Here is a 27,099-nt window from a genome sequence, read left to right on the forward strand (position 1 = left end):
GGTTGCTAAAGCTATATCCTCCTTTCAGGTGAATCCTCATTTCCACTCCCACAACAGCAGTCAGTAGTCCCCAACCTCTCTGGCACAAGGGACCATTTTTTGGAAGACAATTTTTCCGTGGACTAGGGGTGGGGGGAAGGTTTCAGGATGATTCAAGTGCATTACATTTATTGTATACTTTATTTCTATTATTACCTTATAAGATACAATAAAATAATTAAACAACTCACCATAATGTAGAATCGGTGGGAGCCCAGAGCTTGTTTTCCTGCAACTAGAGGGTCCCATCTGGGGGTGATGGGAGATGGTGACAGATCAGCAGGCATCAGATTCTCACAAGGAGCACATAACCCAGATCCCTCACATGCACAGTTCACAATAGGGTTCATGCTCCTATGAGAATCTAAGGCTAGTGCTAATCTGAGAGGGGACGGGAGCTCAGGCAGTAATACGAGCAATGGGAAGCAGCTGTAAATACAGATGAAGCTTCTCTTGTTCACCCTCCACTCACCTCCTGTTGTGCAGCCTAGTTCCTAACAGGCCCCGGGCCAATACCAATCCACAGCCCAGTGGCTGGGGACCCCGGCACTCCTAAAGAGAAGAGGGACCTGGCAGGATGTTTCAGAACGTGGAAGGATCTAAACATTCAAATCCTGAGGACACTGAGAAGGCCTAGCAAAGAATGTCTACCTGCTTCCTCCCAGGACACTCTGAGCTTCTATTTTAGTAAACTGCAGTCTGTGGCCAATGATGATATGTACCTCACAGCATGAGATAAAGTCTTAGACATCCAACTGCACTTTCTACCTTTCTCAGCAGTGCTGAAAAAGAACACCAGAAGCCTCCCTGCCATGGAATATGACTGGTAGGACAAGAAGCAAGTGGGCCCTGTGGGACCCACTTCTCAGCCAAGGTAGGGTCCCCAGGCAAAAGCCCGAATAATGCATCTAAGGGTCAGAACCTACCTGACCATCATCAGTTGCCTTTTCTGTTCTTAAGAAACTCCTGAATGTTTCTTCTTGGGACCCAATAGAGTAAATCTCTGAGTCTGACAGTCTTTTTTTTGGTGGGGGAGTTGTCTAAATCACCTATCTGTTATTTGTACTATATATTTATAGTCAGTAAACTGTGTTTTCTTCAATGTAAAAGAAAATGTAGGCCAAGTGCAGTAGCTCACGCCTGTAATCCCATCACTCTGGAGACCAAGGTGAGTGGATCACGAGGTTAGAAGTTCAAGACCAGCCTGGCCAAGATGGTGAAACCCCATCTCTACTAAAAATACAAAAATTGGCTGAGCATGGTGGTGGGAACCTGTTATTCCAGCTACTTGGGAGGCTGAGGCAGGAGAATTGCTTGAATCTGGGAGGTGGAGGTTGCAGTGAGCCAACAGCACGCCACTGCGCTCTAGACAGAGCAAGACTCCATCTCAAAAAATAAAAAATAAAAATTGAAATGTATTAATTTGATGACACTAGTACTGAAGCAATAATCAAATATTTGCTTATCTTACTATAGGTCTGATCTGTCTTCAGGCTTGAGGGCAACTGTTTTCCTCTCTCTTCCCCTGCAATCTGAAGGAAGAGTTAGAACAGTGGAAAGAAATATTGCATATTGCAAGAAATGGTTAAACACAATTACTCAGATCACATAATGGACAATGATGTATTAAGGCAGTATCACAACCACTAGGAGTATAAATAACAACTGTGGCCCCAAATGATGGTAAATACTATTGCAAGCCCTGCGTCCACCAGTTCACATGTGTCTTAAGACAGCAAGATTTAAATTTGCCTTACTATTCATGAAAATTCACCTTTCTTTTCCAAATCTGAAATAAACCCCATTGTTTAAATCCAGTCTGGGTTTCTCTTGTCAGTTATAGTTTTCAATGCCTACTTCAGAGAATGAAAATGTGTGTATGTACATTCAGGTACTTACATGCACACAAACACCCTCCTTAGAAAGATAAAGTCAATAAGCTTCCTGTCAGTATCACAGAACATGCAAAGTCAATTGTGCCATATTTCCTTGCATCACCCATCCTATATGCAAACATTTTTCTAATGAAATAAAATGGGAAATTACGCACGAAAAGGGCATCTAAGTTTGACCACCTAATGGACTCAGGATACTCTGGTAATGGGCAGAGAGAAGATGGTTAGCAGAGCTGGGATGCAAGGTTCCCAACTGAGGTATCTGAAACCTACTGTTGGTTCCAGGTAGAGTCTTGAGTTGTAATTTCTCCCAGGACACTAGGAAAGTTGCAATTCGCAGCTATGGCCATGGGATAGTGCAATAATTCTGCAAACAGCTGACCCCGCCCCCAACACTCCTATTCTCCCCACCCCAGTCCTCCCAAAGACAGAATGGGTAGGGAAAATAGGGACATTTGGTCTGAATCCTGGGTGCCTACAGGAGTTATGAAGAGATTCTCCACAAATCCAAAAGTGTCTATAAGACTATCCAGTTACGGTCAGCATTCAAGCCTGGTATAGCAGAAGGTCCCGGGCTTTGAAAAATGATTAGAACTGAGAGGCTATAAAAAGTGATTAGCTTATTTATTACAAATTATGTTCACTTAGGTTTTCATGTTTACTTCCCACCCTATCTCCACTAGAATACAATTAACCACCCCTCACTCATCAGAATTATATTAGAAAGACTCACAAAAATAAAATAAATACTGCATCTAAATGTAACCAACCATCAAGCTGTGTGGAACTCTACTATTATCACACAAAGGCATCCCCAAAACAGGGCGAAGAAGATGCAAATGTTGAAACTGCTTCTTTTTAAAGAAAATTTTTATCCATTTAGTCCTTACAAGTCAAAGTTTGGTTTGGGAACCAAAACTATTACTTGGGAGCCAGTTAGAAAGGCAGACAACTCCTGGAGCGGTGGCTCACTCCTGTAATTCCAGCACTTTGGGAGGCCAAGGCGGGCAGATCACGAGGTCAAGAGATCGAGACTATCCTGGCCAACATGGTGAAACCCCGTCTCCACTAAAAATAAAAAAATTAGCTGGATGTGGTGGTGTGGATCTGTAGTCCCAGCTACTTGGGAGACTGAGGCAGGAGAATTGCTTAAACCTGGGAGGCAGAGGTTGCAATGAGCTGAGATCGTGCCACTGCATTCCAGCCTAGCACCTGGCGACAGAGCAAGACTCCATCTCAAAAAAAGGAAAAGAAATGCAGACTCCTGGTTCTGTTAGATTAGGATGTGTATTTCAATGAGGCTTCTAGATTATCTGGATGCACATGAAAGTCTAAGAAGTATTCCCCGAGTGAGAGCTAAGTGTAGTGACCCACGCTCTCAAAACTATTTTCTACACCCTGAGTCCTTTCTTCTTCTAGAAGCATTCTATGTGAAAACAAACATATTTTGAAATTTTAAAACAAAATCAGATGGTTTCCCTGCACCGGTGGTGATCCACTACAGTAAAGCTTTTTTCTATCTAAACTGCCAGGTAGCTAATTAACATGTCAATGAACACTGACTGAAATTCTGTTCTGTCACTTCATAGTTCAGGTAAACAGTACAGATATGACAAGAAAAATTTAACTAAGACCAACAGACTCACATCGTAGTCCTCTAGGGGATTTTCGAAAACTAATTTCCTGTCCATAAAAAAAGGAAAAATAAAATTATTTCCAGTATCAAGTTAAGCACATAACTCTAAGTGGAGTTGCTATGTTAAAGTGGTCTCCAAATTAGTCATTTTTGTTTACCTCCGCTAACAACGAGCCTCCTGGGAAGAAATTATGTGAAGAAGTTTAAGTACCCTCTGCGCCTTTCTCCACAGGTGAGTGGGGAAATTGCAGAGGGAAAATACACAAGTGAATACAACTAATGACTTCTGCACTCTGATTCCTGCTACCCTGTAAGGGGAATGATCATAGAATTTTGAAGCTGGAAGGAATCTCTGAGATAGCATATTGCTGCTGCTCTGCTTAACCAGGAATGTCTTTCTACAAAGTCAACTGCTACCCTTTGAGATGGCCCACATCACATCACTGTTAAATGCTCTCACACCCGCTGATCTTACTCCTGCCCTTGAGCAACCCAGAACAACTCTATACCCACTTCCCAGCTGAATGCCTTCAAACACTTGAGGCCCTTATCATGTCCTGGGTGTAAGTTTCCTTAGATTCAGTCCATTTAGTTTCTTGGACTGGGTGGTGGTGTCCTCTTACTCTGGTATAAACACTGTGTATTTTGTTTCTAGTGAAACTAAATTATGATTAGCCTGACATAATTTAATGAGACCCACAGTGCCAAATGAGGTCATTCGATGTAATGGTTGGTAATGCAATACATTCTCAGTGAAACATAAAAGATTATGTAATGGTTAATAGATCTACATGTTAGTAGTACAACCATAAGAAAGAGCGTATTTGTCTCCTGGACTATGATGCGTGACTAAGAAAAACTACCAACCTCTACTCAAAACCGTCCCTGGGTCCTATTGCTAGGGACAAAACGCTGCGCCACATGGACTGCTGAATCTGACCTCATGTGGCCTTTCTGTATCCTTCCTTGTTTATGAAAAAGAGACATTTTTAAGAAAGCAAAGGGTATAGAAGAGCTACATTTGGCATTCAAAGCAATTGACACTTTTATTACTTAACATCACAACCTTATGAGGTAGGCCAGTCTAAGTGCTGTCATTTTATAAGTGATTAAACCAAGACTGAGAATAGGAAATGAGAAAAATCATGAGCTGCCCAGCGCCAAACAGAAAGCAAGGTTGGAGCCAGCTGAATTCAAAAACCTCAATTAAATTACAAGACAAAAGGGAACAGCCAACATTGAAAAGAAGTTTTATGGATTTCACTTTGAAATAAAGCAACAACAACAACAAAATTATGTTACCATTAAATGATATTAAAATCATCTTTTATGGCCTTGATTTTGCCACCAAGGCTTTATTCCCAAAAAATAAAAGTAAAAAAAAAAAAAAAAAAAAAAAAAAAAAAAAAAAACACCAAACAGGTAAATCTATTCCAGGTTAAAAATTCTACTTACACACATTACACACATACATACACACACACACACACACAGACACACACACACAATCTTGCATTTCATATTGAGAGGTTTCCTTTTTTCTTAATTTGCCTCTTACTTTAACCTGTATAAAGCCAAAGGCCCTCGTTCAAGTTGTTCGAGTGCCATTGATTAAACCGATTGTGGTTAACAAGGACATTCTCCAAAAATAGATTCTTAGCATTTTAAAACCCTCCTACATTTTCACAAAGGAGAATCTGGAACACAGGAAGGAATCATTTCCCTACACACAATACTCATCTTCATCGTCATCAAAAGACATTTGGTCAAAAACCCATCTGCACATTAACGCGCACTCTCCCTGGGCTCCTCCTCCCTGGCATCCTCTGGGACCCCAGCCCAGCTGGAGTCCCCAAGTTCTCGGTGCCCTGAAATAACCAGTCTCTCCACCTGGCTTTCTCAGAAACATGCCCCACACAAAGCCTGAACTCCTCCACAGCAGATGCAGCACTCCACTGCTTCCCATTGAGGCCCCCTGCCTCCTCCATGGTGAGCGGCCCCTTCCCCGTTGCTGCCCACAGCCCTAGCCCTGGAAGCCACTCTTCTGGGAAGCCTTTGTCTCCCAGTACCTGCCGAGGCCCCTCCAGGGGTATGCTGAGGGCCAATAAGAGCCAGGCAGTCAACTACACTACATGGTGACCTTCGGCCAGTGTGAGTAAGCGCATCTCACAACTCCAGCTCCGCAGGGCTGCTCTCTGCTAATCAACTCCAGGACACCTGGGGCTGAGACACCTGTACTCTCCTTCTGCCCTTTCTTTGTGCTCTGCTTTGACCCAAAAGGGCTGACCAAAGGATAGGGATAGGCCTTAAAATGTTTGCTTTACTGCAGCTGGAGGAAAGGGTAGAGGCAACTGAGGGTCAAGATCAGGGATCCGTGGCATTTTCTGGCACTATGAAGGGAAGTCTAAAGAGGCCTGGAGGAAGCCGTCCAATGGCCTGGGCATGTCCCCTGGGGGTTGATGTGAAGACAAGCAAAAGTGTCCGTGGGCACTACCGGGCAGTGCCCTTGGGGGCCTGAATTGCTAGTGGCTCCGCGTCCCTCCCTGCCTGTGTTAGCCTACCTTCACCAAACAAGATCCACACTTTCCTCCCTCCCTGTTTCTATTCACAGTCTTCCTTCCACGTGGATTTCCTCCTTTTCATTTCCTCCTGAAACTCTACTCCAGGACCCATTTCAAATGCCACTTAGCCAGGAATATCTTCCTGTTGAAAGCAAGATATTCATGGTTAAGTGAATATCTTAACCCCCTCAAACAGGCAGTGTAGGCCTTGGATTGCAGGTATTTATGGGTATGGCTTATTCTCCTGTAAGTTCCCAACAAACACACTCTGTCCTTCGCATCCTCTACAGCAGGGTTGTCTAAACAGCAGGTTTCAGCCTATGGATGGGAAATTTTTAAAAAGAAACAGAAAAGAAGCAGGATAGGATATATCTAAGTGTATCATACATAGTAACAAGAGATATTTCATGACACTCTTGTTTCAGTTAAGTGTATGCATGTGCAAGGGGTGGTAGGTGACAGTGTTAAATGTGTATTTGTTACTGGGGATCACGGTCTGAAGCATTTGAAAGTCACTGCCTTAATGGTACCTCTCCTCTGCCTAATACTCTGTGAATACTTACTGAATTGAACAGGTTGATGAGTATGAAATGATCCATGTATTATAATTTCGAAGGCTCCACCTTAAAGGAATACAAAGAATAATGCCTATCTGAACAAAAGTGTATGGATCTGGCTTATATGAAGCTATGGAGGAATGGGGTGAGTGCCAGGGAAATCAGAATATTTATTATACTGTTTATGTTGATAGACTTTCTCTCCAATGATTAAAATGTGTTAAGATTTAAGGAAGATGAAACACAAGTTCATTTTGGAAAACTTCACTGAATCTACCTTATGAGTCTGCATCTTTAAAATATGCAGTATAGGTAATTTCACCATGATGCATAAAAGGATCTTTCAGAGACACCATGAAAGCCCTTGTTCAAGTTTTCTTTGCCCAAGATGCCCCAATATACTCTCAATATTCCCACTCCCACCATCTGTAAAAATCCCATCTGTCTTCCAAGACTTAGTTCAAAGGCCACCTATTTCATGGAAGCCTTTTTTTAACTCAATTTTTCCTCTTTCCACCCTCTACTACCACCCCAATCCCAAATATGGTCTCTTTTCTGAATCACCAGTGTTGAAAACTTCCTTTTTCAAGTGTGTACTTGTCTTAATTTCATCACTAGACAATATTAATATGTACAAGCAACACTTTACTTATCTGTGCATCCCCCACAGCAACCAGCAAAAGGTCTTGTACTTAAGAGATGATCAATAAATATTTGTTAAATGAATAAATGAAAGCAACAGATGGCCTGTTAAAAAGGATGGTCATTATTTTAAAGGCCCTGAGGAACGGCTTATATGTCTAGCACCTAATCAAAAGCTGGTGTACCACAGGAGGAGGAGCAGGGAGTGGAGGGAATGGCCTTGTACCTCTGCATATCTGTCCCTGTTAACTCACTGAATGCCCAACTCTTCAAGACTCTACAGAACAAAGCTACAGTGTCGGGTGCTGAATGAGCACCTTCACCTTGTTCCAAGTCCTCCAGTCTTGCTTCAAATCAGAAATTGGAAGTGGAATTAGAGATGGAAATTAGGACTATCTTTTTCAACTTTACGGTATGGCTGAAAAGGTTGTAACAGCCATCTGGATAATTCAGGTTCAAAAAACCCATGCTGAAAAATAAGTATGGATGTTTCTGAGTAGGGGGAAGAGTATGTTAAGGATGCAAAGGAGGTAGTTCTTGAATTATCAGCTGATTGTGTATATTGATTACATTCAACGTAACTGAGCTTTTCCCTTCATATTATCTATACAGTCATTTGAGGACACTTTCTGTGACTGCAAGAACAAACCGGCTCAGATTCAAAGGCACAGTCACAACTAATAAACTCCGATTTGTTCAACTGGAAAATGATGTCCATCAATTAGAAAAAATTGTTAGAGATTAAAATAAGATTCTCTTTTGCCATTAATCTGTACCTCCTCCTTCCTCCTTCAAAAAAAAAAAAATGTTTTCTATGAAGAATTAAAGGAAGAAGCTTTCAATGTAAAGCTTCTTTATTTAAAATGTATATTGCTCTAACACAGTAATTCATAATTAACAGGTATACTTTCCTAACTATGGTATTTTATTTTCAAATTTTTAATTTTAATGCCACTTAGGGCTCTAACTTTCTCTTTGATATTTTAAAAGAACCTTAACTTCCAGTCCATCAGATTTTGTTTTGTAATTAATTTCAGAGCTGTCCTTATAAACTGAGAGACATTTGAAGTACTCTAGAAAATGGCAATGTCTGACTGGATTTGAAGTCAGATAGTTGCGCTTTGAAGCTAATTTTTGGTGGAAATACAGCTGCTACCTATTTAGATGTGTGTCTCTGGGCAGGTTACCCTATCTCCCCATCTTCAGTTTTCCTATCTGTAACATAGAATAACAATACTTGCTTTATAATGTTGTGAAGATTAACTGAGCTAAAACATGAAAAGTACCCAGAACAGCGTCTGATAAGTAAATGTTAGTTTTAAAAAGTTTACCGTCATCTGTTTTATGACCTCAGTAAAGTTATTTAATAGTTCAAAGCTTCTATTTCCTCATCTATAAAATGGGACTACTACCACTTACCCTTTCCAGGATTAAGACATTCAAATAAGAAAACAATGGATATCAAAATATCGGACATGCAGAAAGTATTCAAATATTCATGTTTTGAACAATTTATAAGCTTAAAAATAAACCACAAACTTAAAAAATTATGTAAACCATAAAACAGAGAACATCATCCAAAAATTCATCTGTAACTGAGAAAAATGCCTAAACATGTTAGAAATGCATACTCAAGTCTGGTTTATCTTTAACTTACCAGAAACATAAAAGCTTTTGTAAAATGTAATTCTACATCTGCAAAACTGGAAACGCTCCCTGGTCAAGCCAAACTGCCCTAGTATATTGTGATCAAGAAAGTCTGCACGCTGTCATAAGGCAAAAACCAATGCACTGATTAAAATCTGATTGCATGTACATCAACTTTTTAAAAAACATGTATGTTTCTGCTTTTTAAAAAATAATAAATGTACTGCATCTAATGTAAATTTCAAGTCAATTCAAAAGATTTTTATTCTGTGACACTGCTCAAGGGTAATTCAGCTGGGAACTAAGGATGCAAAAGGAAACAGAGCTCAGGCCCTGTGCAGGAAGAATCCACAAATTATGGCTGATAATCTCAAAATATGACTTATAAAAGTCATGAAGGGGTTCACTTTAAGTCAGCAAACAGACAAGCAGCATAAAAACATACCAAAACAGTAAGTTCTTCCCTTTGACTGAAAAACTGCCTTTGAAAAGCAAACGTCATTTTTAAAGTACAGTTGCTATCTGGAAAGCTATTGAATTTGTGCCAGAAACCAACATTTCTAAATGTAAACCTATAAAATAATAGGTATCTGTAAATGAAACCCCAGGAGCAGCAACATAGTAATTAGCAACTTTTACAGAGTCATAACATGTTTCATATTCTCTCTGCCCTGGCTCTTTGAAGTTTCTAGTGCAACATGTAAAAGTTTTATTACATTAGGGCACCAACATTATGCAGAGCAAGCTGTACTTACTCATCACAGGATCTTTTGTAAGAAACTGTTCGATAATGTGCTAGCTTTGTGTCCAGTTTATTTTGTTATACTTGTCTTTAGGAAAATAAAAGTCACTGGAAACCCAAATCACAGAAAATACACGCAGATCCACATATCATCTATATGAGTCATAAATCATAAAGCAGTTTAGCTTTAAAACTGTACATTGCATATTCATGTGCACACCACTTGCAGTTTTAGACACATGTGAACTCTTTACTGAGTTAAAGCAAAAGAAAAAAAAAAAAAAAAGCTCAGCTCTACAATAAGCGATTACCAGAGGCAGAACAGAGTGCAGTTAATATGCTTGTTCCAGCAGATGTTCATCCCCGTAAATATTAAACATAACACAAGTTCCTCCAGGAATATGCGGGCAGTAATTTTATCACCTGAATAGTGCTGGTTGGAAACATTTAAGAGACAGTTGTGGGGGGGGAGGGAGGCAGAGAAAGAAGGGGGAATAAAAGGGATACTGAACCAGCCAATGGGATTTTTAAGACACCCGCAACAGGAATCAAACCTCTTCCAGCGGCGATTTACCTACAGCAGCTCCCCAGTGTGAAATCCCCGAAAACAGAACCTGGAGTGCCCCCCAGGCTGCGAGCTGCGAGCGTGGCAAAAAGGGATAGCGGGGCGCCTGAGTGGGGTGGGGAGGAGGAGTGCAACTGTGAAGAGGTGTGAAGAAAGGGCCCAGAGGAATTGTGAACCTCGAGGAAAGGAGTCTCCCTGGGCCAAGGCCTCTGGAATTCCCGCACGGAGAAACACTCGTCTCCTGCCCTGGGTGTTCACTTTTCCATCTCGGTGAGAGTGGGTGGGAGAGACAGAAAGGATGCAGCCGAGACCAGGCGCAGGCAGGGAGACTGGAGCATCCTCTAAGGGCACTTCGCAGCAGCGCCAACTCCAGGGGGTCGCTGGTGCCAGCCGGAGGCTCTCGGGGAGGAGGGAGGGGGAGCAATCGGAGGGAAAGGAAGTGAGAGGAGCAGGGGGCCGACGGGTGGATCCCCCGGCATTAGTGACAGTCTTCAAATCGCTTCTTTTCCTCCCCAAAGCTGCACTCTGCCCCTGGCTACCTAGATCACCAGCCCCTGGGTTGGGGCGGGCCGCCGCGAGGGAGGGGGACAGGAGAGGAGGAAACAGACCGGCAGGCGGCCACGCATCCCCCCGGGGAGGCAGGAAAGGGCCGGCGAGGCGGGCGCCCCCAACCCACCCCACCCCCACGGCGGCCGGCCGCCCCGAGCCCCCCGCCCAGGTGAGGGCGCGCGGGCCGCCGCGGCCGCCCCTCGCCGCTCCGGCCCGCCCGAAGCGGCCGGCACGGGGACTCACCACAGCGACTCGAGGTCCCATTCCTGGAGCAGGGCTAAGTCGAAGCTGTCCATGGTGGGAGGTGTCAGAGCCGCCGTCGCCGCTACTGCTGCCGCCGAGGCTCGGGCCGCCCGCGCGCTGCAACGAAAAGCGCCGCTCAAGGTGCATCCCAACCGCGCCGGAGCGGCCGCCGCCCGCCCGCCGCCCGCCCCCGGGTCGGGGCTCCCGGCGCCCTCCACCCTCGACTCCGGGCCGGCCGGGCGGCAGCGGCCAGCGCACTCACCCGCTCCCCGGCTTGTGCGCAGGCACACTCAGGAGAGAGCGGCTAGCTCGCCGCGCCGCCGCCGCCCCCCGCCCCCGGCCCAGCGCCCGCCCCTCCTCCCCTCCCTCCAGGCGGCCCGGCCCGCTGCAGCCGCCGCCGCCGCGGTGCTCTGCGCCCGCCCGCCCGCCTCTTTCTCCTCCGGGAGGCGCGTGTGCGCGGGCGAGGCCGAGGCGCGCGCGCGCCGTGAGCCCCGCGCCGCGCCCGCCCCGCGCGCCCCTGCGCTCCCCGCGCCGCTCCTCGGGGTCCCGCGGCGCTCGCAGGCCGCGCCGCCCCTCCGCCACTCTCCCGCCGCCTCCGCGGCCCGCCCGCCTCTCTGCAGCCCAGGGGTGCCTGGGGCGGCCCCGCAAGCGGGAGAGGGCGGCGAGGTGGCGGCGCCGAGTGCGGGGGGATGCGGAGCTTTGCCTGGCCCTGCCGCATCCCTCGGCCGCCCGCCCGCGCCTGGCCCCGCCCGGCCCTGCCGGGGCTGCACGCACTTCTCCCTAGGCCCAGAATCCACTTGACCCTGCTGGGCGCTCCCGTGGGCGGCGGACCCGGGTGGGTGCAGGGGAATTCCCTGGCCGCCCACGCGCGGGGAGAGAGCTGTGCGGCCCGCAGCAGCAGCGTCCCAAACAAACCGTTTAAGGTCTCTGGAGCCCGCAAGTTCAGCGAAATAAAGGGGCGGCGCGGAGGAGACCTCTTCCACCCGGACCTGCTCTCCTCTGCGGTTTGGCCTCCAGTGGGGATCCCACCCAACCTCCAGCTGGCCAGCCCTGGAAACCAACCTCCTTTCTTTTTATTTCTTACGGGGAAGGGAGACAGACTGGCCTCCGGGTGTCTACTGCAAACTTGCCGCCAGTCTCCGGTCTGGAGAGGCAGGTGATCAGCCAGAAGGGTGATAGAGTCTCATCGTGGCTCCTAAAGAGTAATAATAACCTCTCTCACTGTAAAGACAGCTCTTCCGCGGGCTTACTTTCTGAGACATGCTGAGAAGCGCATGTCTCGGTCAGGGCCATACCTCTGCTGCTCCACAGCTGGCCTAGAACCGGAAGCCCCTCCAAGGCCCCCTGACTCTCCTGACCTCTTGGCCGAAGCTCCGGATTCTCACCAGGGATTCCTCAGCATTCCTAGAGAGCAGCACAGCGCCTGCAGTTATGCCTCACCACGCACACCAAACCTCGCACTCCCAGCCAAGAGGGAGTCCCTTCCAGCACTCTCCCCTTTGTTCCTTTTTGGACAAGAACCGCTGACTGGGGCTGCCAGAAATGGAAACCCTTGGGTGCAAGTGATGGGATCCCTCCAACGTCAAACCGAAGAGTCACCCTCTCGCCTCACCCACCTCCGAAAGAGGATTAACAAACTCAGTTCGGGACACAGATAGAAGACCAAAAGGCCAGTGAGACTTCTTTCCTATTTGAGACTAGATTTCAGAATGCTCAGCCTGGCCCCCCTTTTCCCCCAGCTCTGAATCAGTCCTTTCTGCACTAGCATCTATAACTAATGTGCAAAATGTAAAACTCTAAATTAAGGCAGAGTCGGCATCAACATAGTCTGGGAAAATGGAATTGTTATTTTACAAGCTGATAACTCCCAGCCCTTAAAACTCCCCTTCATTAGCTGAAGGTAGCAAGAAGGTTAGGAAAGAACATAGAGAATACGAATGTAGGAAAAAATACAGGTGTGAAGGGCTGGCTGCCCAAATCCCAATGCACACTGTATTTGGAGAAAAGGAAAAAAAATCTGTCTTCCTAATATCTCCTTAGCATAAAGCCTTATTGGAAATGTTTGCTTTGGCGAAAGTGAGATCGAGACATTTAGACAGCATTCCCAGGAACAAAGGCTGGGGGTGGAGGCTGGAGGAGGGAGCAGGAACAGCCCCTGTCTGGAAGAACTGCAAGTTCTGAGGCCTGAACAAGAAATGTGTCCTGTTCCCGTGCTCCTGGCTGCAGCTGGGAAGCTTCTTCTGAAAGGAGACCTCCCTGCCCTCACCGGGATCTGGCTTTCCTTCCCTTCCCACCACATCTGTTTATACAAAGGAGGGCCGCTGAAGGACAAACATAACCGTGTTTACTGCGAGTCCCATGCTGGGCTTGGAGCTCAGATACAGATTTGCCCTCACCATGGAGGCTGAAGATAAATAGATGATCCCAGAAATGGAAAGAGGGAAGGCCCTGGGATAGTATAGAGCTGGTTGAGGGGTTTACTCATGAAAGGCTCTCCCAAAAACCATGTAGTAATAGGAAAATTTGCATTTTAAACTCTCATGTCTTGTGTTAATATATGAGAGTGCGTGCACCTAAAGCAATTGCAAGGCGAGTATTTAAAAATATGTCTTCAGGAATAGCCATGATTTTCTGTTTGGTGCCTCTAACATGAGGATAGTTGGATTGATTGTTTCGTGTTACGTTTTCGTGTAATAGTGTCTTGGAGAATGAGGGCTTTTGAGGAAACCCAAATAGTTGCAGATACTGTTTTTACTAAGCTGTCGTGGAGAGAAATCCAAATTAATAGTTTTTACAAGTAAAATGTAGAACAGTTAATGAGAGCCTTTGTGGGAGATCTTTATTATTTATCTGGTTTATGAAGATGTTCCTATTATCCTCCAGCCTCTGGGTATGCAAACTAAAATGAGCACTTAATCTAGTTGTCAAAATTTTAACTCCTTAATACAAAGCAAAAAAAGGGTTTGGACTTTTGGGGATTAGAATGTCAGAAGTAAAAGGGCAGTTTTTTTATATAAAAGAGGAGACTATCTAAAAATAAAAATTTTAGAATGATGTTTTCTACGAAGCTGTATCTTAGCTTTTGCTCATCCTATAGTGCTTCTGACCTGAGGGGCTTTTCTCCCCACATGGATGCAAACAGCACCCCTGGGAGCTGAATCAAACCACCCAGCTGAGGGGACGGCCGCTGGGGGAAGCAGCTAAATGAGAGGAGCTGCTTGGCTTCCTGAGTCAGGTTGGTTGGTTGGTTGGTGTAGACTAAATGTACCAAAGAAAGAGACTAACAAATGAATCCTCCTCAGTCTGGGGCCCTACTTATATTCTGCCAATCTAGAACTGGAAGCCTCCTAAACAGACCCAGAAACAAACCTATAGCATCTAAGATCTCCCTTCAGATATGATTTGATAGAAGAGAAAGAAGCCTTGCATGGCTTTAATTCATGCCTTATTCTGAAGACTCATCTGCAACTGAGAGGTCACTTTTGTAACCAAGTGGGATATTTTTCTCTTTATAATCCCACCATTCCCCTAGAAAAATATGTCTAGCCAAAAGCCGGCTCTGCAGGTGGTCCTGCTGGAAGTTGATAGGAGCAGCATCAAGCTGCCTCAGCCCCTACAGCATCTCCAGCTTTATCCCAAAGGACACCATTCTCTCCTGTTCCAGCAAAGCTGCAGATGCATCACTCCATCTGCTTCTTCCAGAGGCTTCTTGGGTGTTTGAAACCGTATCCAGGGATTGTAGGATAAACCTTCTAGGCTTTCTCCTTGCAAATTACATGCTAATATGGTGAACTCCAGAACAGCATAGATTTTAGATCCACCCAGGAGTTCTCGTGTCTTCAGACCTTTCCCTCTCTCTCCACAGGTATCTCTGAGTGGATCTAACCTAGGATTTGAGGTGCCTTTCTTTCTCTGTTTTTTTTTTTTTTTTTTTTTTTTTTTTCATCATTCACCAGGTCCTGAGCAGATGGTGTGGCTGTGCTGGCTGTCATCACTCCTCCTATGTTTCCATGGAAACATGGGGCATAGGGACCATCTCCGCCTTGGGCTTTCTGACAGTATCCTCTGGCGGAGAACTTCAGTACTCATGCCCCTCCCCCTAGCCTGTTTGCTGTCTTGGGGATTTGGAGACCTTTCTGGGGCCCTGGGAGCCAGGGTCATTTCAGAGATCATCTAAGGACATACTCCCTGCAAATGGTTGTGAACTGGCTGGGCAAAGGAGGGAGGGAAGAAAGGGGACAAATACCCCAGTCAAGGGCTGAGACCTGTTTTAGATGGCACCATATTTGGACTATCTGTCCCTGCAGCCAGCTTCCATAATAGCTGAATATTGCCCAGATGTCAAAAGAGATGCTCCTAGGGTTTCATCTGCTCATCAGACAACAGATATTTATTAAGCGTAAGTACTTGCTGAGGTATTACACTTCACTGACATTCTGCCCCCTTGGGAATGAATGTTCCTGGGAATGCGCCTTTCTTTTCTTTCTTTCTCTTTCTTTCTTTCTTTCTTTCTTTCTTTTTTCTTTCTTTCTTTTTCTTTCTTTCTTTTTTTTCTTTCTTTTCACCAAAACCAGGTTTTTCCCTAAGGAATGTACCTTCCTCAAAGTTTCCAGCATCCTCCTGCCTACATAATTCACTTATATAGCCACTATGACATTAATTAGATTCAGAAGTCCCTGGAAACAGCAGAGCTAGGCAGGGTCAGAGGGCAAGCAGGGCAGAGAAAAGAAAGGAGAAAATGAGCCCTGGGAGAGGAGAAGGAAGTGGAGGGAAGTTTTTCATGCCCTTCAAGCACCAAACAAAACACAGATAATTTCAAAAGTGGTCAGCCACTGTAACAGTGCTTAGAGAATTAAGGTATTGACAAATTGAAGAGTGTTTTAAAATAAAGTGGATGGGGCATAAGCATTTCATGCATGTTTGTCTTGATGTTATACAGCTGGTACTAAAGGTTGGTGGGTGAAGCTTACTACATTTTTAAAAGAAGAAAAAGGCAGGCACACATACTAAAGTTGAAAATGCAGTCAGGAAGGACATTTACTTTTCATGAAAGGATCCGAAAAGCATCTCCTATCACAGATCATATATTCTATGCCATGCTGACCTATGTTGGGGGATAATCTCATTATTTTGGGATATGAAAAGATCCCTTGGTGCTGGTAACAAGAACCAGTCATCCTGACTTAAATCCCCACAGATTCTTTCTTATGCTTCTTCAAGATGTGCCCTGGTCATTTGTGCAAGTTTCGAGGACTCTGTTGAGACCCTGTTGAGAATGAGAGGTAACCATATCATTAGCAAACATGTCTATGTTACTATAAACTGGGTGCTGTTCTAAGTATCAGCTCCATTTAGTCCTCCCAAAAGCACATAAGTTATGTTGCCGTTGTTTTTATTTTACAGGTGAGTATGCTACGGAACAGGTTAGTGTCACAAACCAAAGCGTGGCAGATTGGGAATTGGTGTGGTATCTCTGGTAGCTGTGATACTCCACCTCCCACAACTTTTTCCTTAATTATCTATAGCACTGGCGCATTCTCATGCTCACAGGCACTGAAATAATGAAAGTAATACAGTCCCAGTTGGAAGGTGAGAGAGAGCCCTCTACCCCTCTCTGCAATTCTCCTCCCGCCCAGTTTTGCCCCTTGGGTTCTGCCGTAACAGCACCTGGAGTGAGGCGCTCCTTGTCTCTAGCCTCAGCGTCTTCCTTTGCAACATAAGAAGGCTTGATTGGATGTTCTTTGTCTCTGTCAGTTTTTGTCTCTGACAGTTCTGAAATGTTAGAGTTCTGTTTTTTTCAGTTGTTCTTCCTGAGCACTGCCAGACAGGAATCCCTGGAGTATGTCAGGAGAGCCATAAACCTTTTCTTGTTTAAAGGTAGGATCCTCTTCTTGGCTTAAACAAATCTCAAAGTGTTGGTCTGCTTCAAATGGGAATGCTATGCTATCTGTAAAATATTAACAGATGGCAAGAGGAATGTGTTCAGGAGAGAGACCCTTAGATTAGGTCTGGGGGAAGCATGGGGGAAAAGTCACAATACAACTGTGGGTGTCAGACTCTTTTCTCTGGGGCACCGGAGAGTATTCAAGCATGGATTGGTGGTCCCCATGCAGCCCCCGGAGGAATCTGAAGCTGAAAATGCAGCAATTATGGCTCACAGCCTAAAAACAGTGACATTTCAAAGTTATATCTTAATGTGTAAAACATTGATGGGGAAAGGGCAGCAACAGAAGATCCTCACAAGGTCTTTCAGATAGAGGCATCTCCCACTACTCAGAGTCTCGCAGGAAGTCCCCAAGTCCCAAACAAGAAGAAACAGACAGCAGAGGTCACCTAATCAGGAGCTTGAGATAAACAAGTTCAGGCCCCAGACCTGGCTAGCTGCTCACCCAACGTCCATCTGCATTTGTCCTTCACAGCAAAATGTAAGTCTGATTTGAGGAAGTCACAAGCCCAGCTCACATAACTGTATTTTCCATTCTCTCCTATTGCAAGAACTAGGCATGTAACTCAGTTCCGGCCAGTAAGACACCAGTTTATGTCAGCTGGGATTTCTCAGAATGTTTTGCTTCCCTGCAGTAGATACCACCCCTTCTTCTAGGTCACTTTCTTCTTCCTGTCCAAAATGCAGGTTGAAGTGTGAGGTGGAGAAGCCATCATAGATTTTAGGAGCAAAAGTTAGAGACTAAATTTGGCAGGTCTGAAATTAAAAGGAAGCTAGGTCCTTGATGACTGCTTCATATAACTCTACCATCTTTAGACCATCCTGCCTAGATCTGGACTTTCAGGAACAAAAGAAGACTCTATGTGGCTAAGGCACTCTAGCAGTGTTTTGAACATTGCAGCTAACCCATTAGAGAAGTCACAGTCCCTTAAGTGTGCCCCACACATTGCTAGGTATAGTCAGGTCTACCAGATGTCCCAGCCTATATGCCCCAATGGGGGCAGCACTGTCAAAGAATTAAGTGTGATTTACAAAAAACTATGATTATTTCCTTACATGTAATCTTGCCTTCTGAGTTCACTCTCATTGTAAGCAAGTTAATTAATAAGAAACTCATACCCAATTGTCTGAAGACTGATTAATCTGGCTCCAGCATTTTTTGAATATTCCACATTATTAATTGTTTCTTTATTTTCATGTTATTTGTTAACCTGGTTAAGTTGCTGTTATATCCTCACAGGGATACTAACAGATTGCATTTATGAAAAACACTGTAGGAATAATAATAGTCAGCCTTTCTTGTGTCCTTGCCACATATACAAAAATATGCATGTTTCAGAGTTTGTCATTGTTTCTCTCAATAAACTAATTATCACTGTATGAAGCTGATATACTCCAGAAGAAGTTTAGGAAAACAAATAATTAAGTACAGTATGTTGAAATATAAACTGCATTACAGGGTTAGAACCCTATAATAAGATCGCAGAAGCTTGAAAGTTGGGAGAAAGCATGGAGTCTGTCTCTAGCTAACCTCCTACCCATTGCAGCAATTCCCTCCATATCAACCCTGGTATGGCCAGTCTCCAGATGAATGGTTCCAGTGGTAGGAAGTGCACTCTCTGAAAAGACTCCCTATTTTATTTTCAAGAGCTCAGCTCTAGCTGGAACAACATTGTTCCTTATATTTATGGACCCCAAATTGATTTCCCCGTACCTTCTTAACGTTTCACAAGCTCGCAGTAAGCATGCAATTAGAGCTCAGCTTCGCTAAATTCATTCTATTGGTCCTCCATATATTGAGACCTATGGGCTCAAGTATTTCCTCAGCACTTTGGTAGAAAGAAGTCTTTGCTCAGTGGAATACCATACAGAGAGGGGGAGTCAGTCATGGAGATGAGAGAAACCCCATCTTCTAATTTGGAGTTGGTTTCTTGGAAGAAGGGAGCTTCATAAAGAAGTTGGAGCTGGCTACAAGAAGGAAAATGCCCACTACAAGGAAGGAGGCAGGAAACCCCTGGAAAGAAAGATGCCTCCCTGCTAGTTTTCAAGAAAGAGGCTGGGCCAGGCGTGGTGGCTCATTCCTGTAATCCTAGTACTTTGGGAGGCTGAGGCTGGAGGATCACTTAAATTAGGAGTTCAAGACCAGCCTGGGCCACATGGTGAAACCCCATCTCTACAAACAATAAAAAATTAGCTGACCGTGGTGGCACATGCCTGTAGTCCCAGCTACTCAAGAGGCTGAGGTGGGAGGATCATTTGAGTTCCGAAGGTCAAGGCTTCAGTGAGCTGTGATCACACTGCTGCGAGACCCTGTCTCCAATGGAAAAAAAAGACAGCTGCACAATGGGAGGTAGAAAGCAGGAACCCAAGGTCATGAGAGGAGGAGAGTGAAGGAAGGGGCTCCTACTAGAGCTACAGGCCCGAGGGTCAGCCCTGCTTCACCACTATCAATAATGAGAGCAACTCTTTCCGGGGATGGCTCCCAGTGTTTTTCCAAAGCTCCTACTCACCTGTGATGCTTATTATAATTCCATATACTTGGCACAGACAGTTACAATTTTATGAATTTAGCATTGCTTTCTGTCACTCTCTAGACAACAATACGAGGTTTATTACAACATAAAGGTAAATTCATCCTCTTGGACCTGAGTGAGTGTCAGCCCAAATCCCCGTGCTGTCATCCCTGCCATCTTCCCTTGAAGAATGCAACCTCAAGTCAGGGCTGAAGTCAATGGGGATGCATTCCCAAACCAAGGTCCTAGGGTCAGGCCCCAAGAGGATAATCTCAATGATCACATAAGTCATTTCAGATATTGATTCACTGAACAAATAGTATCGAGTACCTATTATGTGCCAAGCAGCGAGCTAAGAAAAAAGATGAGAAAGAGAAGCTTAGAAGGCCAAAAAGCCCACTATCTAGAAGGTAATGCATGCACATCTTAATGCACTTACTCATCCTTGAATTGAACAAATATTTCTTGACTCAGGTACTTAGAACTATGCTGGGTACTGAGGTTATACCAAAGTGAAACAGACATGGTCTCACAAAACAGGCCATATATAATGATGTTTAAATATGCTCAGTGCTATGATGAGAGAAGTGCAGGTACTTAGGAGATCTTTCCAGAAAGAACGACTGACTTGCATTCCAGGTCAAGAACTAAATTATCAGGACTAGGTGAATTGGGGAGAATGGAGTAGAACAAACGCCGTGAACTGTAACGTATTACCTGCTCTAACAGAAGGATGTCTGCAGAGCTGTAGGAGCAAGAGCAAGTAGGTGATGATCAAGGCACTCCTAAAAGGCCTCACACAGCCCCTGATGTTGGGTTGGGTCTAAAGGAATGAAAGTCAAAGTGAGGGTGAGGTGGCAGTGATGGAAGAGCATTCCAGGCAGAGGGGAAGGCACAGAATAGGGCACAGAGACCAGAAGCAGCATACAACACAACCCCCTAACAGAGAAGGTTCTATGTGGTCCAAATGTTGCCTTGAGGTGGGGGATTGTAGAAGTCAGTAGGTCCAATGGGGACTGGGGGAAGAAGCACAATAAAGACAGAGGGAAAAGGAGCCAAGGCCAGGGCAAGAGATTGGGGCCAGATGGGAAGAAACCTGTACTGATGTTGTAAAAACATTTTCACGTGAGCAGGAAACCAAGATCAGAGATTCAGTAAAGCAGCAAGTGAACACCCAGCAGCCAAACCCAGGGGGACAACTGAGAATTGAAAAAAGGAAATGGCTTCTGAGAAGCCAGAGAAAGTATTTAACCGAGGATTCAGCCCGGGGGTTTTTCTCTTCTTGGTTGTAAAATCCAGCAAGTCTGGAAACCCCTTCCCTCTGCACAGAGCTGGCCATATCATTTGCAGGGTCCAGAGCACAGTGAAAATGCGAAGTGCATTGTTCATAAATTATTAAGAGTTTAAAATGTTGATAGCAGAGCTTTAGATAAAGATAGAACCCTTCTAAGGGTAGAGCCCTGTGTGAATGCACGGGTTGCAGGTCTATGAAACCAACCCTGCAACACTGTTTTTTTTTTTTTTTTCTTTTCTTTCTTTCTTTCTTTCTTTTCTTTTCTTTTCTTTCTTTTTTCTTTTTCTTTTCTTTTCTTTTCTTTTTTTTTTTTTTTGAGACAGACTCTTGCTCTGTCACCCAGGCTGGAGTACAGTGGCATGACATGCTCTCGACTCGCTGCAACCTCGGCCTCCTGGGTACAAGTGATTCTCCTGCCTCAGCCTCCTGAGTAGCTGGGATTATAGGCATCCACCACCACACCCAGCTAATTTTGATATTTTTAGTAGAGATGGGGTTTCACCATGTTGGCCAGGCTGGTCTCAAACTCTTGACCTCAAATGATCCACCTGCCTCAGCCTCCCAAAGTGCTGGGATTACAGGTGTGAGCCACTGCGCCTAGCCAGTCCTGCATTTTTGCACTATCAGGCATCCTTCTACAGAATGGGTGGGTTAAGGCTCCCTGGAGCCTGAAGTCACAAGGACTAATTGAGTAACACATTGAGAGCTCTGCACTGAACTCATAATGTCATGCAAACTCCCTTGTTGAGTCCATTCCAAAATGAAAAGTTTCTTTTGGTTCCTGATTGTATTGATAATATACATGCAGGAAGACAGTTCAAGCCATGCACAGCAGTAAGTATGTATTTGGGGGGAAAATGTCAAATTATAGGTATGTACTTTAAATTTTTTTCTCCCCTTAAGAGAGAGAGTCCTCAAAAAGACTTTTGTTTGTTATGCAAGGTGACGATCGAGATGTAGTTTAGGGAACCTGAGAAGAGGAGGAAATGGTTCTACAAAATTAACATGTGGGATTTCCTGGTGATCTTCCTAAAATTGGCTCATAGCTCAATTGCCTTGTAATCACAGAGCAGACTCTATCATTTTGATACTTTAAAACTTGTTGAGATTTGCTCTGTGATCCCACATACAGCTAATTTTGTAATTATCCCATGCGTGCTTTAAAATATGTGTATAACAGCCAGGAGTGGTTGCTCACTCCTGTAATCCCAGCACTTTGGGAGGCTGAGGCAGGTGAATCACTTTGAGGTCAGGAGTTTGAGACCAGCTTGGCCAACATGGTGAAACCTCGTCCCTACTAAAAATATAGAAATTAGTTGGGCATGGTGGCGAGCACCTGTAATCTCAGCTACTCAGGAGGCTGAGGCAGGAGAATCACTTGAACCTGCGAGATGGAGATTGCAGTGAGCCAAGATCATGCCATTGCACTCCATCCAGGGTGACACGGGGAGACTCAGTCTCAACAACAACAAAAAAAGTCTTACAATTTTTTAAAAAGTTTTTCTTTGCATATTTGAAGTCAGGCTATTAAGCATCTAAGACTGGCCAGGCATGGTGGCTCATGCCTATAATCCTAGCACTTTGGGAGGCTGACGTGGGTGAATCACCTGAGGTCAGAATTTCGAGACCAGACTGACCAACATGGAGAAACCCTGTCTCTACTAAAAATACGAAATAAGCCGAGCATGATAGCGCATTGCCTCTAATCCCAACTGCTCAGGAGGCTGAGACAGGAGAATCACTTGAACCCAGAAAGTGGAGGTTGTAGTAAGCCAATATCGTGCCATTGCACTCCAGCCTGGGCAACAGAGTGAAACTCCGTCTCAATAAATAAATGAATGAATAAATAAATAAATAAATGTATGTTCCTAAGATTTAGAATAGTTACATCACACTGTTGAATTGCCCTGTTATAGTGACGAGTGGTCCTTCTTAATCTACTTAGATTTTTGCCTTAAAAATCTACTTTGTCTCAAGCCGGGAGCAGTGGCTCACGCCTGTAATCACAGCACTTTGGGAGGCCAAGGCGGGTGGATCACCTGAGGTCGGGAGCTTGAGATCAGCCTGGCCAGTATGGTGAAACCCTGTCTCTATTAAAAATACAAAAAAGAAGGCCGGGCGCGGTGGCTCAAGCCTGTAATCCCAGCACTTTGGGAGGCCGAGGCGGGTGGATCACGAGGTCAAGAGATCGAGACCATCTTGGTCAACATGGTGAAACCCCGTCTCTACTAAAAACACAAAAAATTAGCTGGGCATGGTGGCGCGTGCCTGTAATCCCAGCTACTCAGGAGGCTGAGGCAGGAGAATTGCCTGAACCCAGGAGGCGAAGGTTGCAGTGAGCCGAGATCGCGCCATTGCACTCCAGCCTGGGTAACAAGAGCGAAACTCCGTCTCAAAAAAAAAAAAAAAACAAACAAACAAAAAAATTAACCAGGTGTGGTGGCAGGAACTTGTAATACCAGCTACTTAGGAAGCTGAGGTAGGAGAATAGCTTGAACCTGGGAAGCAGAGGTTGCAGTGAACCAAGATCGCGTGATTGCACTCCAGCCTGGGCAACAAGAGCAAGACTCTGTCTCAAAAAAAAAAAAATTTACTTTGTCTCATACAGATATAATTACACCAGCTTCCCTTGGGTTCATGTTTTTAGGAAAAGTATCTTTCTATACTTCTACTTTTTGCATTCCTATATCCTTATGCTTTAGATGTGTCATTTGTAAACAACATACAGCTCTATGTTTGCTTTTTTTTTAAACTCAGCCTGACAAACTTTGCCTTTTAATTAAAGAAATTAATCTATTTACAGTTAATGTAATCACATTTCTATTGTGCTTTAAGTCTACCATTTGCAGGAAGCTATTTGTTCTGATTGTTCTGCTCCTTTGTCTATTTTTGTGCAGTCCTCATTTGGATTATTTGAGTATGTTTTTATTATCCTATGTTCCTTCTCTATTACCTTGGAATATACATTTTTTTTTCTATTCTTTAGTGTTTGAACTTGAAAGTAAAACATGAATTCTTGACTTATCAAAGTCCCATATTGTCATGTTTTAAATTAATTATTATTTTATTTTCTTTCAGGAAAATTTCAAAGACCTTAGAACACTTTAAATCTACTTACTCCTCTCAAAGTTTGTGTACCATTGTTGTCATGTATTTAGATTTCTACGTATTAAACCTCCAAAGACATTATTATTTTATATGGTTAATTTTCATTAGCATTTTGCTTGCCCTTTATGCATTCCTGTATCTCTGGTCTTCCATTTAGGATAGTTTTTCTTCTCCTTAAATAATACCGTTATTTCCTATGTTTTCACTGGTGAAACATTCTCTTTTAGTTTCTTTTAGTATGGGAACATCAACTTTTCTTTTGTTTCTTTCAGTCTAGAAATACCAATCTTACATTTATAGTTGGAGGATATTTTTGCTAGGTTTAAAATGACAGATTAACAGTTCTTTAAGTACTTTGAGTGCTGTCAATTTTATTGTTGTTCATATGAAAATGAAACCTTTTTTTCCTCTGGCTGCTTTTAAGATTTTCTTTTTGTCTTTGATTATCAGCAGTTTTACGGTAATGTGCCTAGGTGTGGATTTCATTTTATTCAGCCTATTTGGAATTCATAGGGCTTCTTATCTAAGTTTGATAGCATTCATCAATTTGGGAAGTTCTTAGCCATTCTCTCTTTGTTTATTTTGACCCATTCATTCTCTTTCCTCCTCTTCTGAGACTTCAATTTTATGCATGTTAGAATTTTTAGCTGTCTTTCTTTTACTTTCTCTTGTGAAATTTTACATTTTTGTCTTTTAAAAGCTTCTTTCTGAATACTTTATTCTAATGTGTCTTTCAATTAACTAGTTTCTTCTTCAGCTATATGTCATCTGTTGTTAAACCCATCCACTGAGTTCTTAATTTTGGGTATAATGGTTTTTTGATTCTAGAATTTCTACTTGGTTTTTGTTTTGTTTTGTTTTGTTTTGAGACAGAGTCTTGCTCTGTTGCCAGGTGCCAGGCTGGAGTGCAGTGGCGTGATCTCGGCTCACTGCAACCTCTGCTTCCCGGGTTCAAGCAATTCTCCTGCCTCAGCCTCCCTAGTAGCTGGGACTATAGGCACATGCCACCACACTCAGCTAATTTTCGTATTTTCAGTAGAGACAAGATTTCATCATGTTGGCCAAGATGGTCTTGATCTCTTTTTTTTTTTTTTTTTCATTTTTTTTTATTGCATTTTAGGTTTTGGGGTACATGTGATGAACATGCAAGATTGTTGCATAGGTACACACATGGCAGTGTACTTTGCTGCCTTCTGTCCCCTCACCTGTATCTGTCATTTCTTGTGATCTGCCCGCCTCAGCCTCCCAAAGTGCTGGGATTACAGGCATGAGCCACTGCGCCCAGCCTGCTTGGTTCTTTTTTATTGTTTCTATGCCTCTGCCAAATTCTCAACCTTATCTTTTTGCCTTTTGGAGATTTTAAGCATAGTTATCTTAAAGTTTGGGTCTCCTGACTCTTTTATCTGAAGTCCATAGATGTCTATTTCTCCTGTCTATTGTTTCTGCTGACATTTCATTCATCTCCTTATAGCTAGTTATTTCTAATTATGTGATCAACACTGTATTTGAAAAACAATAATGTGTAAAAATATTTGAGACCTAGGGTGATGTTACCTTTCTTCAGAGAGCATGTCCAATCTGCCAAGTACTTGGTGGCATTAGTAATTCAGGATTATCTTTACATAATTTCACAAGTTCAGGGGATTTAAAAATATATTGCAGTCCCTTTAGGGACATGTGTACTTTCAAGACCCCATTTCTTCTAGTGTGTGCTTTCAGTATTCCAACGCAAATGATAGGGATTCACTATACTCTAGTTTTCCTGGTTGGACCCTCACTTCATTGCCTCACCATAGCTCCAGAACTAAGAGCATCGTTCACCTCTTATCCACCACTTCCAAAACCAGGGAAGGCCACCAGGGTAAAAGTGGTCCTAAACACATTTACTTCCTTTGATGTCTATCTTTTTCTGGAGCAAGGTGCTATAATTCTTTACTCAGTTGCTAGATCCCTAATCCCCTTATATCATGAATAAAGGCATATATATTCTGTGAAAAATATAAGCATATATATTCTGTGAAAAATACAAAGTTTTATTTGGAGTTGAGTAACTTGCTCTTCCATTGACCTTCACAGGAGGGCTGCAAACTATCCTGTGTATGGGCTAAGAGTGCAAGATTTAGAGTGGGCAAATCTGGTTCTAATCCTTGTTATGCTAGTAGAAGCAGTGTGATTTTAGGCAACTTACTTAAACTTTCTAGTTACCATTTCCCTGACTGGTAAAGGGAGCCGATGATTATAGCTCCATCGTTGATAAATCAATAAAATAACATTGCAAAGGTATATTACAGAGTCGTCATCTAGTGTAAGCAGTCATCAAATGGCATCTATTCTTAGTTGATATGAGCCATTTAAATGTAACGTTTACAGAAGAATAGTATTTTAGATTGGAAATGGTTATAATTATGGGAGTTTTTTTCTTCTGGTCATTGTATTTCAGGAAGGAACTCTTAGGTCAGCATTTTTGGGTCCTAGGAGTACCTGCGTCATAACTTTTCCATACCCAAGTTTTAGCACTGTTTATGTTTTAGAACTCAGTCCTCTGGAATGCTTTCTTGCATTCTTGGATCGATAACAAATTCCAACTAAGAAAAATTCTGGCTCCTTTTTTATTTTTTTTTGGTGAGACAAAGCCTTGCTCTGTCACCCAGGCTGGAGTGCAGTGATCTCGGCTGACTGCAACCTCTGCCTCCTAAGTTCAAGCAATTCTCCTACCTCTCAGAGTAGCTGGGATTACAGGCACCCGCCACCACGCCCAGCTAATTTTCATGTTTTTAGTAGAGACGGAGTTTCAACCTGTTGGCCAGGCTGGTCTTGAAACCCTGACCTCAGGTAATCCACACACTTCAGCCTCCCAAAGTGCTGGGATTCCAGGCGTGAGCCGCCCCACCTGGGCCTAATTCTGGTTTTGTATACACGTAGTATTAATGCATACCTTCATTCAGAGATGTGTGAGATCCCTGGTTCTGTGTCTCAGTTTCTACAATTGCTCCAGTTGTCTTAATGCCTTTACTAGCTCCCTCTTTACCCACAGGTAAGGCCAAAAGGGCACTAGTAAAGTTCCTATGATTACCCTCAGGGGCTTCATTGTTACAGCCCTACTTTAAGCCACTTGTCCCTGTTTTACTTGTCTAGAGATTATCCACTCTTCAGGAGACCATTCC

The 27,099-nt window shown here is 43.8% G+C and overlaps 1 protein-coding gene across 5 annotated transcripts in view; it reads right to left on the bottom strand.

The window, feature by feature from the left end:
• AFF3 (ALF transcription elongation factor 3) overlaps positions 1-27,099 on the bottom strand; it is a 613,873-nt gene that overhangs the window by 562,780 nt on the left and 23,994 nt on the right. For 2 of the 5 annotated variants that reach the window (XM_074404175.1, XM_074404171.1), the window contains exons 1-2: positions 11,339-11,397; positions 11,077-11,193 (exon numbers count right to left, since the gene is read on the bottom strand). In XM_074404175.1, coding sequence (XP_074260276.1) covers positions 11,077-11,129 — 53 coding nt within the window. In that variant the 5' untranslated portion in view covers positions 11,130-11,193; positions 11,339-11,397. Of the gene's footprint in view, positions 1-11,076; positions 11,194-11,338; positions 11,491-12,138; positions 14,983-27,099 lie in introns of those variants that run through there. The other 3 variants (XM_074404166.1, XM_074404177.1, XM_010352080.3) reach the window with 3 other exon arrangements.

The sequence above is a fragment of the Saimiri boliviensis genome, chromosome 1 (assembly GCF_048565385.1).
Source record: "Saimiri boliviensis isolate mSaiBol1 chromosome 1, mSaiBol1.pri, whole genome shotgun sequence".
NCBI classification, from domain to species: domain Eukaryota; kingdom Metazoa; phylum Chordata; class Mammalia; order Primates; family Cebidae; genus Saimiri; species Saimiri boliviensis.